General features: G+C 38.1%; 1 protein-coding gene across 1 annotated transcript in view; it reads right to left on the bottom strand.

The window, feature by feature from the left end:
• Positions 1-5,429: 5,429 nt before the first annotated feature.
• Positions 5,430-17,948, bottom strand: part of rhag.L (Rh associated glycoprotein L homeolog) — a 36,418-nt gene continuing 23,899 nt past the window's right edge. Inside the window, exons 3-10 of the mRNA XM_041563597.1 lie at positions 17,104-17,251; positions 15,864-16,011; positions 15,226-15,392; positions 13,831-13,968; positions 12,407-12,528; positions 11,966-12,039; positions 8,224-8,297; positions 5,430-5,913 (exon numbers count right to left, since the gene is read on the bottom strand). Coding sequence (XP_041419531.1) covers positions 5,845-5,913; positions 8,224-8,297; positions 11,966-12,039; positions 12,407-12,528; positions 13,831-13,968; positions 15,226-15,392; positions 15,864-16,011; positions 17,104-17,251 — 940 coding nt within the window. The 3' untranslated portion in view covers positions 5,430-5,844. The remainder of the gene's footprint in view (positions 5,914-8,223; positions 8,298-11,965; positions 12,040-12,406; positions 12,529-13,830; positions 13,969-15,225; positions 15,393-15,863; positions 16,012-17,103; positions 17,252-17,948) is intronic.

Raw genomic sequence — 17,948 nt, forward strand, 5'->3', positions numbered from 1 at the left:
CAATTGTGCTGTAAGAGGAGAACAAGGTGCATGTGGGGTGTAGGTGCAGCTGAGGGGGGGCCGGGGGAGTGTGGGGGCCCCTGAATTGGAATCCCCGGTGGACCCTGCACCCCCTAGTCTGATGCTGCTACTTTTGATAGACAGCCGTGGATCACTAGACATGGAGTAAGCAGATCAACTGTAATTATATGTCCCAAAGCATGTCACTAAAAAAAATAATGAGTTAAAAATATACATTCTGAAATTCATTACATTTTAGAGAGAGAAATGTAACTAGTTAGCAAAGTAATTTATTATTAAATGAACTAGACAAGCCAAGGATCCAGTTTTTCAGTTAATACATAATGTCCACAAAGTCATTATTCAACAGAGGTCTTCTGGAAAGTGAATGCATCAGTCAAAGAGATAATGTGGCAAGGTACTTGTGTCAGGCTGCATTTCTAACTTTTCAAAGGGTTAGAATCTCAGTGCTTTCCAATGTTTTTCATATACAACATATCACAGATGTACAGATGTTATAATACAAATAAGCATATTGAGCTGGTGGGCAAGTGGAGAGAAGGAGGAACATAAACCAATATTTATACAGCAGTTATGTCAAAGCAAATTAAAGAAATTAAACTATTCCATTTAAGTGGTTGATAGAGTATAATTCCCGACTTTTGGATAAAGATCTTGTATGTTCTGAAATGTAAAGCCATCTGTAAACTGTTGTGTAAAAAAAAGGCCCCTTGTTCTATCTTAGCTATAATGATGGCCAATATTAGCTTTAACTTGACTCACTCTTGACTGAGCCTCTATCTAAAGCTGGTCATAGACGCAAAGATCTCATCGTACGAATCGAGGATTCGTATGATTTTCGGAACATGTGTGGAGAGTCCCGTCATTTTTTGTCCGGCGGAGATCGGTCGTTTGGTTGATCGGACAGGGTTAGAAAATTTCTGTCGGCTGCGGGTAATGTCTCTGCGTGTATTGCCGATCGTACGATCTTCAGAGGGAGACTGTCACTAGCTTTGTCTATCGTACGATTGCTGTCAGGGGCAGAACATCGGCTGATCTGTTCTTAACTACTTTATTTGGTTGGAATGGTAAGACTTTGATCTGAATGGTTAGTGGCAGGTCGGAAAAGTCCGATCGTACATTGATTCATAAGATCAGATCTTTGCGTCTGTGGCCAGCTCTATTGGCCCAACTAATGGGAGACAATTAAGCCAGCGGGCAGCCAGATCTCTATCAGGGATGTTCAGAAATCCAACCCATAATTCTCTAATGTCTAGCCCAATGGCCAAATGATGGAACAGCCTACTCCTGGATTAGCAAACTTCTCATTTGAAGATCTCGTGGAATTTCAAGAAATTGTGCAGATCTTTCAGAACTGAGTTGAGTAAATTATACATGAAGAACAGTTTTAATTTTTATTGCCTAATACCACAATGTGCTGTCAGCATCACCGACATATCTCCAGGTATAAATAATTGTAGAAATAAATGAAATGCTTTATTCCAAGAAGGATCAAGAAATCAGAGAAGCATAAATCATAGATTATTTTCAGGTACTGTATACACTGATTGCCTGAGGTTGATGTAAGTGATTGAATTTTACCCAACCATTCAAGGCATACATATCATTGTCCATTGTTTATAGGTACATATATTTATTCTCTATATTCTCTATATTGAAAAGCATACACAAATCCAAATTCATAAAAAAGTGGAACATTGTATCTATAAATGATATATTTATTTACATTTAGCACTATGTTTTTTTGAGGAATTTTCAATTTTAAATCACAAAATCCTACTGCGTCCAAGGTACAGAGATCTGTTCATAGTCATTAGTTCTGCTATAGGCATCACACCAGGGTTCTCTAATATAATATTTAACATATCAGTTCAACAAATATCAGGCAAAGGTATGAATATAATTAGTTTAGCTAGGGTTGCAAATTATTTATTAAACAAGCAAGTTATCTCTTGGTTGCCAATGTATCTTGCCCTGTCTACCCCTCCGAAAGGAGTAAATGAGCCATTATGGCTATTGGTCAATGAAGAAGTTGGCTGTGTAGACTCTACTAAGGTAACAGCAGTGTAGATCAGCCTGAAAGAAAGACCCACTTGACTGAGAATTCCCAGTGAAAAACTGTATGTGGTCACTGTCCAACCCTTGATTTCTGTATTGGAAGGGCCATAAAAATCCAACGATCACTGTGAGGGCCCTTTCATGGCTCCTATAATGAGGAATTTTTAATTTAATAAATATCATAATTTGAGTCAAATTGCAACACTGGTCAACAATGACCTTTAAAAAAATGACCTCAATAAATTCTCAGAATTGCTGTTACTTTACTTTTTCAAATGCTATATTTTTGGGCAGATTTATTTAAAAAATCTGACAAAAATCTCCAAACAATTATAGTTTGAGGTCTTTACTTTACTTTACTTATTGGAACCAATTTATTCCTCATTTAAAATATTTTTAAAAAATATTAATAAACAGCCAAGAATTTCCTGAATACGTTCATTATAAGATTTTTCACCTGACAAAAATCCAAACTGTTACTTTTTAATCAATAGAATTCCAAGCCAACTTGCAACAATTTTTCCCATTGTTTAAAAAACAGCATAGCACTGGTACAAAAGTAAATTTTTTGTAAAAACAGAACTCGTGTGTGTATATATATATATATATATATATATATATATATATATATATATATATATATATATATATATATATATATATATATATATATATATATATATATATATATATACAGGTATGGGACCTGTTATCCAGAATGCTCGGGACCTGGGGTTTTCCGGATAATGGATCTTTCCGTAATTTGGATCTTCATGCCTTAAGTCTACTAGAAAATCATTTAAACATGAAATAAACCCAATAGGCTGGTTTTGCTTCCAATAAGGATTAATTATATCTTAGTTGGGATCAAGTACAAGTGACTGTTTTATTATTACACAGAAAAAGGAAATAATTTTTAAAATTTTGGATTATATGTATAAAATGGAGTCCATGGGAGACAGCAATTCCGTAATTCGGAGCTTTCTGGATATCGGGTTTCCGGATAAGGGATCCTATACCTGTGTGTGTGTATATATATATATATATATAATATAAAAAGAAAAAAATATTCTCATACTCAACTTTTCAAAAACAAAAAAATTCACAATTTGTAAAAAAAAAAAGTAAATTTTAATTTTAATATGCACACAAAAAAACTTGCCCCACTATGCAGTTTAAACTGCTGCCAAATATCAGACACAATGAATGTTGTATAGTTAGCACAGATATTAAGGATACAGCCATAGCATATTATTGATTCATAAAATATCATCTATCAGTGTTGGACTGGTCCACCGGGATACCAGGAAAACTCCCAGTGGGCCCATCTGCAACATTTGTCCGATTTCATGGTCATTCTTGATTTCTGTATGAAAACAAAGAGGCAAAATAGATGGAAGGAAACCTGATACGATGTAAAGTAAAGACACAAGAGGAACAACAGGTTACGTGAGGAGAAGAGTGCAAAGAGTTTGGAAAGTGGGCCTATGGTCTATTTTGATGGCCCCCCTGGCAACCCAGTCCAACACTGCTTTCTATTGTTCAGTAGAGATACATTTTACTATTAACAAAAACAGTCAAATATTGCAGTTGCAACAAGAATAAAATCAAACACAAATATAAATTGGTGGCTTAACATCATATTCTTAAATCTTTGATTTAAAACTTTTTTCCCTTAGAACAAAGATACCACTATTAATTATTTTATTCCTCTTTTATTCAATGTTATCAGCTTACATGTTGTTCCACTCAAGGGTTACTTCCCATTGTCACCAACATGAAGCAATGCTCAGTGATCCACAACATATGGGTGACTCCTTCCAAGCTCCTTGTGTGGCATCAGCCTCCTCTAAGAGGATGTGAAAGTTCATCCTTAGTTTAGACTAGGAAAATTGGCAAAAGGTGGCAAATAAACTCATTTTCATTATCACTTTTGAACAACATTATACCCCAGCACTCACAGCTTTGTCACTTAGACTGAAACACAGATACTGAAGTATTCTTTTTTGGAAGAACGCTTCTCCATAAACTTGCAGGTACTGTACCCACTGATGTTGCACTAAAACGCTTTTGTTGTTGCTGTTGTATTTTTTATAGCTGAAAATGAAGATGTAGGCTTGGCGTGAGGGTTGTCTGTACATAGGAGTAGGTAGGTATTAGGTTGTCTATGAAGAGTCTCATTTATCCAGGTCATGATATACAGTATCTAGTAGAATTACTGTAACTGGACATTTTAGAGTTTTTCTTGAAAATGTTTCACTGCTGAATTGAGTTCAATTAAAGAAGCCACTTGGATGAGTGGTGAAAAACTCTAAGGGGCCAATTCACTAAGATTCGTAGTTGCGCCAGGCGTAACTTCGCCAGGCGTAGTTTCGCCAGCGCTTTGCAAATTCACTAAAATCCGAAGTCGCACTCAGGGGTAGCGTAAGGTTGCGAAGTTGCGCGAGCGTTGATTCGCTAAGCGAAGCGAAGTTACGCTAGCGATGGTTAATTTGCATACGGCGCCAAATTCAAATTCAAATTTCAATGGAGGAATATGTAGCAGCACTACAAATGCCTGGGAAACCTTCAAAACATCAAATAAAATTTTTATTCTGCCCTACACATGTGCCCACTGTATAGTTAAGTTGCCATGAGTCAGGAAATGTAGGGGGAAGGAGGGGAGCCCCAAAAAATTTTTCAATCTTTTCCAGTCAATCACCCATAATATAGAAAAAACGCCAGCGTTTTTTGGGACTTAGAAAAATTTTTAACTTTTTTTGATGAAATCCCTATCTACTCTATTGCGCTTCGCCTGGTCTGAGGTGGCGAAGGAAGTCTAGCGTAAATGGTAGCGTTCAGAACAATGTGCGCGTTAGTCAATTTGCGTAGTTACGTCCGTTGCGCAAATTCGCCAGGTGTAAGGGTGCAAAGTTACGCTAGTGAAGTTACGCTAGTGTCCGTTAGTGAATTTGCGAAGTAACGAAAATGGCCAACGCTAGAGAATTGACGCTAGCGTTAGGCTCTTCGGCGCATAGTGAATTTGCCCCTAAATGTTTAGTTGCCTTTGACTTAATTTTACTAGATACTGTAGGTCTCAGATTATTTACTGCAGTCACCCCAACCTGGCCCAGACCAGCAGTGTCTATATAAATGGCACAGAAGAACAGATATAGTAGGCTTTATTGAAGTGAGAAGAACGACCATGCCCGTACCATGGCTTCCATTAAGTTAAATGGTGTGCCATGAGTGATGATGGAGTGCCAAATACATTAATAAAGTCTGTTCACCATATAGAAAACTGCAAGTGTGTGCCTTCAGCGGAGCCCCAGCAGATCTGCCCTTCAATTATATAACGTGCTTCTTATTGGTAGTGATGTGCGAATCTGTTCTGCAAAATTTTTTGCTACAATGAGGAAAAATTTGCAAACAGCATTCTCAAAAGGTGGCGATTTTTTTTTTCACACAACATTTTTTCACTCCAAATGCATCAAAGTCAAGGGGTGTTTTTTCTCAAATTATTTTTCACTCAAAAAGCATTAAAGTCGTAGGCATTTTTTTTGCAGCAACTTATTTGTTGTTGTGAATTTTTTGTTGCGAAAACATTTGCAGATGGCAAAGCCTGGCAAAAAAAATTCACTCATCACTACTTATGGGTCAAATGGTTTGTGCAGTTGTTGACCCAATTTACAATTTATTAGAAAGGAGGTTAAGTGAATGTTGGCGTTTATTAGTAAAAGAATAAAAAAGATGGTGGGTGGGGGCAGAATATAGTGTATATCCTGTTTATGCTTCTAAAATTTTCCCATGTTCATTCTGGTGTTGGTTTTCCTGTTCAGGTTCTTCTAGGGGGACCTGGAAAAGAAAATAGAAACCTCTAATTACATTGCAGTGCCCAATAGAAACCACAAATGAATGTCTATGGGATGTTGTGAAGAACATAAAATAAAAAGTCAGAAATTATGAAAGCTATCAACAGTTGAAGGCTCGCTTGAATGGTTTCCATCTTGCAAAATGTTTGAGTTTGATACAGTAAGTTCCAGATTGAAATGAGCTACTACTTTCAGCCCCCAGCAACTCTTCCACAGCAGAGCGATCTATCTGTCATTAGAAGGGTCAGGGCGAGTTAATGTTAGAGATTAGGGGGCAAATTCACTAAGCGCCGAAGCGCCGAACGCTAGCGTTAATTCGCTAGCGTTTGGCATTTTCGTTACTGCGAAAATTCACTAACGAACGCTGGCGTAGTTTCGCTAGTGTTACTTCGCACCCTTACGCCTGGCGAATTTTCGCTAGCGACGTAACTACGCAAATTCACTAACGCGCGCAGTGTACTGAACGCTACCTTTTACGCTAGACTTCCTTCGCCACCTCAGACCTGGCGAAGCGCAATAGAGTAGATAGGGATTGTTTCAAAAAAAGTCAAAATTTTTTCTAAGTCCCAAAAAACGCTGGCGTGTTTTCTACATGATGGGTGATAGGCTGAAAAAGATCGAAAAATTTTTTGGGGCTCCCCTCCTTCCCCCCTACATTTCCTGACTCATGGCAACTTACCTAGACAGTGGGCACATGTGTAGGGCAAAATAAATTTTTTATTTGCAGATATGAAGGTTTTCTAGGCAGTTGTAGTGCTGATACGTATTCCTCCATTGAAATTTAAATTTGGCGCCGTATGCAAATTAGCCTTCACTAGCATAACTTCGCTTTACATAGCGAATCAACGCTAGCGCAACTTCGCAAACTTACGCTACCCCTGAGCGCAACTTCGGATTTTAGTGAATTTGCGGAGCGCTGGCAAAACTACGCCTGGCGAAGTGTGGCGAAGCGCGGCGAAGTTGCGCCTGGCGCAACTTCGAATCTTAGTGAATTTGCCCCTTAGAGAATAGAGTCAAGGCGTGCTGCATGCACATTTGTATTGGCAAGAAAACTCATACAAAGGTTAATACAGTAGACCTACAGTATTTGGCCCATACCTGAGGATTAATAATTTCCACCTAGTCACTGATTTAATGCTCCCACTGAATATTAACCAGTTCCCTGTACGACTACTTTTCATGTAGATACATAATGCTTGCAATTTAGTTTCCTACAAGCTCTTGTTCTAAACTCATAAATGCAATAGCATAATGGGCTCAAATTGATGCTTGCTTTGCTTTCTTATGCACCAAAATATATATGTTATAATATGTAATCCTGTTCTCACTATATATGAATAAAGCCTAACATGACTAGGGATGAACGAATTTTTTTGCCTAAAAAATGATGCCCATAGACTTGTATAGCGTTGTGCGTCAAAATAAAAAGCGTCAAAGTTTTTTTGATGCCCATAGACTTTAACGGGCGTCGGCGTCATTTCGCCGGCGGGGAATTTTTGAAGAAACGGGTCAATTTCGCCCATCCCTAAACATGACTTCAATGAAAGACAACTTCATGGAAGTCTCCCAAAGTGATCCTATTTGATTTTACTACAGGTATTGGACCTCTTATCCAGAAAGTTCATGGCATAGAGATTTCCGGATAAGGAGCCTTTCTACATACCTGAAGTCTACTAAAAAAATTATTTAAACATTAATTTAACCCAACAGACTGGTTTAGCCTCCAATACGGATTAATTATAGCTTAGTTGGGATCGATTACAAGGTAATAATTTATTATTACAGAGGAAAAGGAAGTGATTTTTAAAAATGTGAATTATTTGATTCAAATGGAATCTATGGGAGACAGCTTTCCCATAATCGGGGTTTCTGGATAACGGGTTTCTGGATAACGAAGCCCATACATGGAGCTGAATGTTGAAAATACACATAAACCCATAGACTTCCATAGAAATTGGGCAGTAGAGTAGCTGATTCATTTTTTCAATTGAATTTTCTCAAATTACAAGACTATGATGGCTATAGGATGGCAAAGGGCATCAGTATTTGCTGGAAAATACCATCTATAGACCTTTTGACTAGTATTTGCTTAACAAATCTAACATTAAACCAGTTAAGCCATAACACAACGAGGTCCCTGATTTGACTCTTGGGAAATGCAATGACATTAAAATAAATACTTCAAATTGACTTGGCTTTAAATCCATCCATTAGTAACTGATACATAGTTGGACAGTCCATGTAATTATATAAAATCTCTAAAAGTTCACTTTTGCTAGTTGTTGTTACTTACCTCCCAATAAATGGAATCATCATAGCAATTTTGGTCAGGTGGCTGGCCCAAGAAAGGCAACTTAAGGATAAATCCTGAAATAAATAAAGCATACGATATTTGTGAGGATACACAACTCATTCTATTGTATAGACATTTAGAAGACCTTTCCCCAAAGGATATGTAGACCGTGATCAATCAGTACATACTGCCTATGCAATGCCAATGATAATGTGATGGATTGATGGAACTGATGGAAAATCTCATCAAATAGAGAAATAATCATTGCGATCAGCTGTGATGTCCACCTGCCACATCCATTCCATGTTTTTTTTCTAGAGCTGAACTGCATTTGAAAATGGTCCTGTGCTTCTGATGGGTAGTCAGCCTTTAGAATTAGAAAATCCAGACTTTTCACAACTACATCCACAATTTACATGTATGATGTGGCAGTTTTGGGTTTGGTTTTGCCATGAAAACTGGGAAAGTGGGGTGTTTTCTTGGTCTATGTGTTGTTTAAGTTCAAAGAAAGATTTCAATTTAATTATGATCAATTTAGATGGATAATGATCAATTTAGATCAACTGACAGGGTGAGACATGTGGTCAAGTGACTAGAGCAACCTAGAGGGTAGGTATGTCTCTCCCAGAATGCTCTAGAGACCCTGCAGATGTGGAGAAGAACAGAGCCTTTATCCCACAATTAAGTTGTGGGGTAAAGGCGCTTATGCAATAAAAAACCCAACCAAACACTGAAGGGAACTGTATTATTTTTTTTGTCTAGTTGTACAGTAATTGCAATAGTAACAGAGGTGTGTTGGATATTCAGACAACCAGCATACCAGTCTCTTCTGGTTTCAAAGGAATGAATGTTTCCTGTATATTTTACTTGCAATTGAAACATATTTTGTGAAAAAACACTCAGCTGTGACTTAAACACTTGCAGATACCTCCTTGAAATTATCCTGGGTGTTGCAGTCTTTTTAGCATTTTTGCCATATGAGTGATCTCTAACAAAACAATATCACCAAATGGTATGAAAAGTTATAAAATTTTTGCCATGAAAATTTGTCCTTTGTTCTGTGGGTTGAGGTTCGTGGATTTCTCAATAACTTACATTTGGAGATACATTTGGGGGTTATTTAATAACCTCACAACTCCAATTTTTCTCATTTAAAAAAAAAACACTTGAATGGAAAAACCTCTAATCAGTGAATTCGAGGTGAACAACCCAAAAACTCAAATTAGTCGAGTTTTCCATGGGAAAAAACTTGAATCGCTTGAATTAATCAAGTTTTCGAGCGAAACCCACTGAAAAAAACGCTAACATCATGAAGGCTATTAACATCTTCAAATGGTTCAAGGGAACTCTGCCATTGACTCCGACATGACCTTGACAGGTTTTAGCTGGAGTATTTCTGGATTAGTGCTCTGAGGTAAAATAAATTTAGAAGAGTTCGAGGTTTTTTTTACCCCAAACAATTTGAGTTTTTTAATAAACCCGAAAATTTGAGTTTTCACTGGAAAAATACCCTTGAAAACTTGAATTTTTCAGGTTAAATACAACTCTTACTTTTTATAAATCTGCCCCACAATATATTTAATAGAAAGTTGTCCAGGAAACAGTACTTTGCTATGACCTATTATTGTGCATTCAGCTGAGGAAATTTCAAAAGAAAACACCATTCTCCTGATTTATGCTCCATTTCCTTCCCAGCCCCGGTGGATCCCAAATGTACAATAATTCTAGAGCTTCTTCACAAAACCAAATCACAGTCCCTGAGAATTATTATAATGATGGCAATATTTTTCATAGAATAGTTTACAAATTGCTTATTCTTGCCCAAACTCTCTACACTACTATTTGTTATTTAACATCAAGGGGGGTGTAATTATAGAGTAGATACAGCAGTACAAACATTAAAGAATATAGGTTACATTCCAGTCCATTTAAACTCACAGTAAACCAACACTATGGGCCAGATTAAATTAATTTACAAAACTGTTTATCACATGAAAACTCATGGATAGTTATGGGCGAGTTTGTCCCGTTTCGCTTCGCCATGAATTTCGTGAATTTCCAGCGAAATTCGCAAAACTGGTGAAAAATTCACAAAACAGCGATTTTGCCGCCAGCGATAATTCAAAACCATCACTGGCATCAAAAAAACTCTGACGAAGGCGGCAAAATCGTGACACCAGCGAATTATTGCCGGCGGTGAAATGGCCGAATTCACTGCAAATTCGTGCCTGGCAAATAAATTCGCCAATCACTACTCATGGACGAGATTTAATATGAGATGCAATACAATTGAGAAAAACATATCTCACTGTTTATCACATGAAAAGTCTATGGGAAAAACTGGAAGTGAATTTGGAGAGAACGTTTTTCTCCTCTAATTGAATCTCATCCATGAGTTTTCATGTGATAAACCATGCAATAACTTTTTCTCCGCGAATTGAATCTGGCCCTATATTTGTAGAATGGATACCCTACCATTACAGCAATAATTGTTTTATAAACAAACAAAAAAAGGAATTTTAGTGCAATTGGAAAAAAACAAGGCAGAATAGAAGCAGCTATCCCCAAGGAATTGCCAATCAAATAATTCTACAAGGACTGTATCACTAAGTTGGGGCCTATAACCATGTTATTAATCACACTGTCTCTCTTTAATGAGCTCAATCTTCTCGTCTTCTCGGGTACACAAACCCAAATAACTTTCTAAAGCATCAGTGACAGACCTTACCCCTTAGACTTATTTGTCTAGAATCTCTGTGTTCCCCTACTTATATTGTAAAGCTTTACAATGCCTGTTTTCCTATGACACTGGTTTTCCTAGAGTAGGGGTCCCCAACATTTTTACCATTGAGTCACAAATCAAATGTAAAAAGAGTTGGGGAGCAACACAAGCATAAATACAATGGGGGTGCCAAATACGGCTGTGATTGGCCATTTGGTATCCCCTATGTGGACAGGCAGTCTACAGGAAGCTCTGTTTGGCAGTACACCTGGTTTTTATACAACCAAAACCTGCCTCCAAGCCTAGAATTCAATAATAAGCACCTGCTTTGAGTCCACTGGGAGCAACATCCAAAGGGTTGGTGAGCAACATGTTGCTCATGAGCCACTGGTTGGGGATCACTGCCCTAGAGTCTTCCTCCCCAGACCTTTGTTGATCTCTCTACTCCTTAGAATGGATCAAAAAATAGAAATGGCTAATTTTGCCTTATATACTCTCTGGGGTTCACCTGACCTGAACTGACATTACATGAGTCTACCACCAGTGCAACACTGAAAGGCAGGTACAGTAGCTCATCCCAAACGTTCCTCCAGATACTAACATATAGGACACTCAGCTATGGTATGCCTAAACTTCAACTTCTTGAACATGCTTCTGTACATACAGTAGTAATATATTTTTGTGTTATGTTTGGATTGATGGTTTATTAACTGATCCTGACAATTATTGCTGCTTGCCCCTGACCTGTGCCTGACTTCCTGAATGCACTCTTGTCTAACTTCTCGGGTACCTCTCTGCTACCTGCTTTGTACTGGGACTTCCCAGAACCTTCTTCATCCTCAGTCCTATCTTTCTGTCTTTCTGTGTTGGAAAACCTCATGGCCTTGAAAGAGAGGAGAGGTAGAAGAGAATACCTGATGCAATAAAGCAGCAAAACATTTCCATTCCCATCTGCAAAATCACAAATAAGCACTCGGCCATAATACGGTGGAACTGGTTCTTCTGGAGAATTGTACAAACCTGTGAGAGCTCCTCCAACAATAGAGATTCCCAGTGTTGCAGCCAATGAAGCAGCTTGCATAGCTGGGGTGCAGCTACAAATACAAGAAGACACATAAAAAATGATTATGATGTAACGGTTAGGGTCGCAACAGACATATTGGTCCAGATTGAATTAAATGAGAAAAACGTGTGTCCTAATTCAATTTCATATTTCCCCATAGACTATAGTATACAGTAATTTTCTACCATACTCACTGTATTGATCCCAAATAACTAAGGCAGTTGTTTGGGAGTCCTTGAGAGCTCAAAGCAATATCTGGAGGACACCCTAAAGCAAGTTATGGAGAATACTTATTTACTGTTCCACATTCTAATTAAACTGAAGTGGGACAGGCACTTCTCAAGCTGTGGATATCTACAAAAACATATATTAATATACATTCTTAGCAAGAGATTTACCCTTCTTTAGCTCCGACTGCTGCAGACACTATCCCTGCAAGTCCTCCCAAGATGCCGGGCAAACCATGCAAGTTGTGCACGCCACATGTATCTTGTATACGCAACTTTGTTGCCAAGAATGGCTGAAAAGAACAAGATAATTTCAGTAACACTGATTGAATACAAGCCTATTTAATATGTGCCCTCTTCCCCCTTAGAAAGTCTAGTCTCTGACTGTCAGCTTTGAAGATTATACAGTAAGGGGTAGTCGTTGATTTAATTCATGCCGAAGTGCAAAGCATGATGAAAACGTTAAATATTTTGAGACTATATAATATATAGACTATTAAAAGATAATCTATATAAATATAGTCTATATAGATTTAAAGGAAAAAGTCTTCTAAAATGATTTTTCGAGATTTATTATACCCTGAGGATGGAAAAAGCCTGAATCCGAAAATCCTCTCAGACCTGCCAAGATTGTATATAAGACAATGGGAGAGGTCCCTATACTATTTGAAAGTTTCTGTAGTCTGCGCTGGATTTAGCCCGGAAATCTGATTATTTTCTGCAAAAATGTAAATGTCTTTTCTATTGAGTGTTTTCCTGATCCAATTAAAGCAAGCTTTCTTTAATAATAATAAATAAGGTCCAATCGTGGATTGTAGATTGGTCTGACTTTTTTTATTTAAACACTCGAAAAAAATTCGGATTTTGATAAATTAGGCCCGAAGATGTGGACAGTGTTTATAATTCCTTTAGTGTTTGTGTGGTTTGGATTTATTTAACTTTTATTTGGCAGCTTAGGATTTAAATCGATTTCTAGTTGCTATGGTGGCTGATCTTATCAATTTGCCAGTTGTAGGGATACAAGCCTTCATGAGTTAAATTTGCTTCAGATTTGCTTCAGATAACACAAGAAACAATCTTTTAATTAGGGATGCCCAATCTGTAATGCTTCAGCATAGGGATTTTATATAATATATATATATATATATATATATATATATATATATATATATATATATATATATATATATATATATATATTCAATGCCAAGTATAAGTTGTGCTTGATAATGATAAATGTTTACCAAAAGGTGAAATGATTGCATGACAATAAGACCCTTACATTAGTATACATATACATAAAGAGAGGTTGTATGTACAATTAATATATAACCATTATATTAACACTCAACGATTCTTATGCAAAACAGTTTCTTTCCCCCGACGGCCCTTACGCATGTGTTTTAATGATTATAAGGGACACAGTAGATTATTCACAAATTATTCCAAAGGTCAGCATGAAACTCTTCACTCATCTGAACCTTGTATTGCCCTGTGCTCCACTACTCGCTCCAGGTGCCATTCGTTTCCCTAGTGCAGTTATAAATATAAAATAACTATCATGAAACCAGTCAACCGGGAGGCCGGATACTCACAGTCAGGAATTTGAAGCCAAGGGTTGAAATGATTCCAGCTGTGAATCCAATGATCATGGCTCCAAAAGGCCCGATGTTCATATCAGCGCATGTACCGACTGCCACTCCCCCAGCTAAGGTGGCATTTTGGATATGAACCTGCAGGGAAAGCCAATGACCAAAACAAAATAAGTTCTATTTCTGTTTGTATTTTATTTTAAGAATATATTCAGAGGTGGCAGGTGGATGGGTGAGGCATTGAATCCTCTATAAAAGATATATTTTAAGGAAACCATGACATTTTCTATCCAGCAGAGCCTGATGCAACTGTTGCATTTGCTACATTCTAAAATATGCAGGGGCGCTATCCCAAGGTAGGTAAGAAAAATTACCAAATGTGGAGAAGAAAGGACACAGTGTGCAGGTGAGTCTCATCCAGAGGTTATGAATTCCTTTTTGGAAAACTAGCTGGACAGTTTGAGTCTGAAGGTACAGGTATGGGACCTGTAATCCAGAATGATTGGGACCTGTCGTTTCCGGATAACGGATCCCATAACTTTAACATATTTGTTATACACAGAACTCATGCCTTAATGCTCTGTAAAATGGGGAGTGGGTATGGGAACAATAGAAAAGAATGGGTTATGTAACCTCATGTGTTCCTGTTAAATGGAACACAAATATAAAATGCATGTACAAACAAAAGTGTGTAGGAGCTCTAAACTTGTCAAGCTTGTGTATTGCTCAGAACTGTCTTGGATTTAATGAAAGAGGATTTCCTTGGGCAGAACACCAATTACACTCAGCTGCAAGGTCAACCCTGTATTACCCAATTTTGTGCACAGGGTCCTTGTACAGGTATGGGACCTGTTATCCAGAATGCTCAGGACCTGGGGTTTTCCGGATAACGGATCTTTCCGTAATTTGGGTCTTCGTGCCTTAAGTCTACTAGAAATTCATTTAAACATTAAATAAACCCAATAGGCTGGTTTTGCTTCCAATAAGGATTAATTATATCGTAGTTGGGATCAAGTACAAGCTACTGTTTTATTATTACAGATAAAAAGGAAATCATTTTTAAAAATTTGGATTATATGGATAAAAGGGAGTCTATGGGAGAGAGCCATTCCGTAATTCGGAGCTTTCTGGATATCGGGTTTCCGGATAAGGGATCCTATACCTGTACATAGGGATCAATGACTTTGGTCACATACATTTATCCAACAAATATCAATGTCTTCATAGGACTTCATATCTAGTTCTCATGTAGGACCAATCTCTTCAATGATAGCTGAATGTGTATATTATTCTATAAAACCTACTATAATTACATTTGAGGCTAGAACATGAGAAAAATTAACCCAAGTCTGTGGTGCCCCCCCCCCCCACAAATACCTACTTGATGTCAGAACTCACCATATCCAATTTGCCTTTGTGTTCAACAAAGCTGGAAATAGCATAGGCAGTGAGCACGCTGGCAGCCAAGGAAAAGTAAGTGTTAATAATGGCCATTTGTTGGTTCATGCCAGGATCGGCAATGGCAGAATTGAAGCTTGGCCAAAACATCCAGAGGAAAAGGGTTCCTAAACATGAAAAAAATACTTTTTTTAATGCCTGGCAGGGACAATCTCAAAAAGATCTGGGATGTCAGAAAGGAAAGTGCCCTCTTAGCAGGAGATACTGGAGCCTTTTGTCAATAACCTGGCAGATCATTGACTAAATCTTTCCAAATCAATATCTGGTTGTGATTATTCAGATATTTATGGGGCAGAGAACAGCCTAAAACGGAATCAAATTGTTAATATGGCTCATGTGAGACAAACTCTCTGATTGGCTAGATTTGGTCTTTAAAGTGGCAGGACAAATAACCCTCTGTGTACCTACTGCATGCACTTCTGATGAACTATTTGCCCAGAATTCCATCTTAATAATGGGGGCCTGATAATTAACTTTTACTTTTCATTTTATAAAGAATAACCATACCTCTATTTGCCTTTTGAATCTCTCCATTTACAGCCCGTACTATCTAGAGCTACTGCCATGTAAATGCTTACCGATCATAGCAAACAAATCCGAGTGATAAACAGACCCTTCGTTTTCATGGCCATTTTTCAGCGAAGGACGGTATAAAACCACTGCAGCCGCCAGGCCAAAGTAAGCTCCAAAGGTATGAATGGTCATGGAAGCGCCGATGTCACTCGCCTGTCAAAAAATAAAATTGCACTTGTATCGCTATAGTAAACTGCTTTATGAGAGGGCAGTTTACGCTACTTTCCTTTGTGGGCTGAGACCACAGATGAGCTCTCTTTCTCAGGGGTAAGCCCTCGCAGTGGGTGGAGGCAGGGTGTAGTGTAACTGTAACTGTGTGCGATGCACAAGAAATTGGGCGCCAGTAGTTCTATTTGCTTGAACAATGAACGGAGTTTATTAACCAAAACTAGAGTTCACCATGGAGCATGGAACATAGAATAAAACAGAGCTTAATCAAGGTAGCAAGGCATACTCACTGTATTAATATAGAACAACTCTCTGAAGAGTAAGGAGTACATGTAGAAAACAATGCAGCTTGTTGGAAGGTATTTCCCCAATCTTCAGGATTACTTTAAGTGGAACTCAGAAACTCATACTTCCCTGAGCTTAACACTTAGGCCCTACTATGGGGTCAGTAATACCCGGGATCTTAATCCCTCTAATATCCTCGTCGGAGCTTTGAGCTGCTCAACTACATACCCTATCTATCACTCCTAGACTGATCTATTAAAGGGTATAACTATCACTTCACTATACTCAGGCTGAGTTCCACCACCCCTAACCTCTGTGGTCTAACAGAGGAAAGGTTCAGCAGCAATGGCCTCTACCTCGTGGCTTTCAAGCCCTTTTATATACCACAGTGCCATCTAGCATCCACTGTGAGAACTGCAGGGATGACATAAGCACAAGGTCCCCATAAGGACCCACTGAGGTGTCCATATTACTAGGCGTGTGCCTGTCTGTAATGTGTAAGGGTTTCTAAGATTTTCACATCCCTACACACTGATTTTGGATCTCAGGATTAAATATAAACCATGATCAGAGCTGAATTTATGGGGCCAATCAGAAGTGGCTCCTCTGCTGATGTCACATGTAGGAATCAAGGAAAATTACCAGAAGTAAGTTTAGTGTATTGAGGTTGGAACTGGGGTATCATCTCACCTACATGGAGTTGCTATGTATAGGTAGCGATACAACAAACACAAGTTATGATGTAACTATAACTACAGTAGATTCATTGCATATCTATCTTTTTTTACTTACCCCCAGCATTCCAGCCAGATGCTCATTGCCAGCAAATATAGCAATTTCTATAATTGCCATGATTAGCATTTGGACTGGACTTGTCTTCCCCAGGACAGCACCGAATGAGATCAGGACAGTCGCGGTACTGAAATCAGCATTGATCATTCTTGAATAAAGCAAATAGAAAGATTTAATTTATGATACACATGGGGGCACTGTTTTTAGTTAACAGTTAAAAGAAAATAGATCATAGACACCAATATGGCCAATAGATTCCTGTCATTCATGTCCCACCTGGCATTTAGAGGGTCAGAACAACTGGTTGCCAACCAAAACGCCAGGATTGGTTTCAAGTAAATTGTACAGCAAATATGTCAGTTGCAGGTGTGCCCATAGACTGTTGGCAGCTTCAGAAAAAAAAACTTGTTTAAAAGATAAGACCAAAGGATGCGCCTAGATCCTAGTGAGTCCCCACTATGCCATATTCTCCACTGCCCTCGTTATGAGTGTAGACCTTAGATGACAGGTTCTTTGGAAGACCCTTCAAGACTCAGTTTGATACTGTCTCCTTATACTTTAACTTTTTTTGATGCAATTAAAATCATGTCACTGACACCCATTAAAGTATATATGCGTCAAAAAAATTTTGACGGGCGGCAATTGTGTTTTGACGCTCAACGTATGGGCGTCATTTCCGCAGCGTCATTTCCAGCCATCCCTAGATTTAATGAGTTCACAAAGTGGAAAGTAACAATGACTACAGTTATTTCTGGGTATGACTACATTTCTTCCCATGTCCACTGATTGATCCAATGGGACCAATGGACATCCTGCTAAAAGTCTCTAAAACTACAGTATATTAA

This window comes from Xenopus laevis, chromosome 5L (genome assembly GCF_017654675.1).
Source record: "Xenopus laevis strain J_2021 chromosome 5L, Xenopus_laevis_v10.1, whole genome shotgun sequence".
Taxonomy (NCBI): Eukaryota; Metazoa; Chordata; class Amphibia; order Anura; family Pipidae; genus Xenopus; species Xenopus laevis.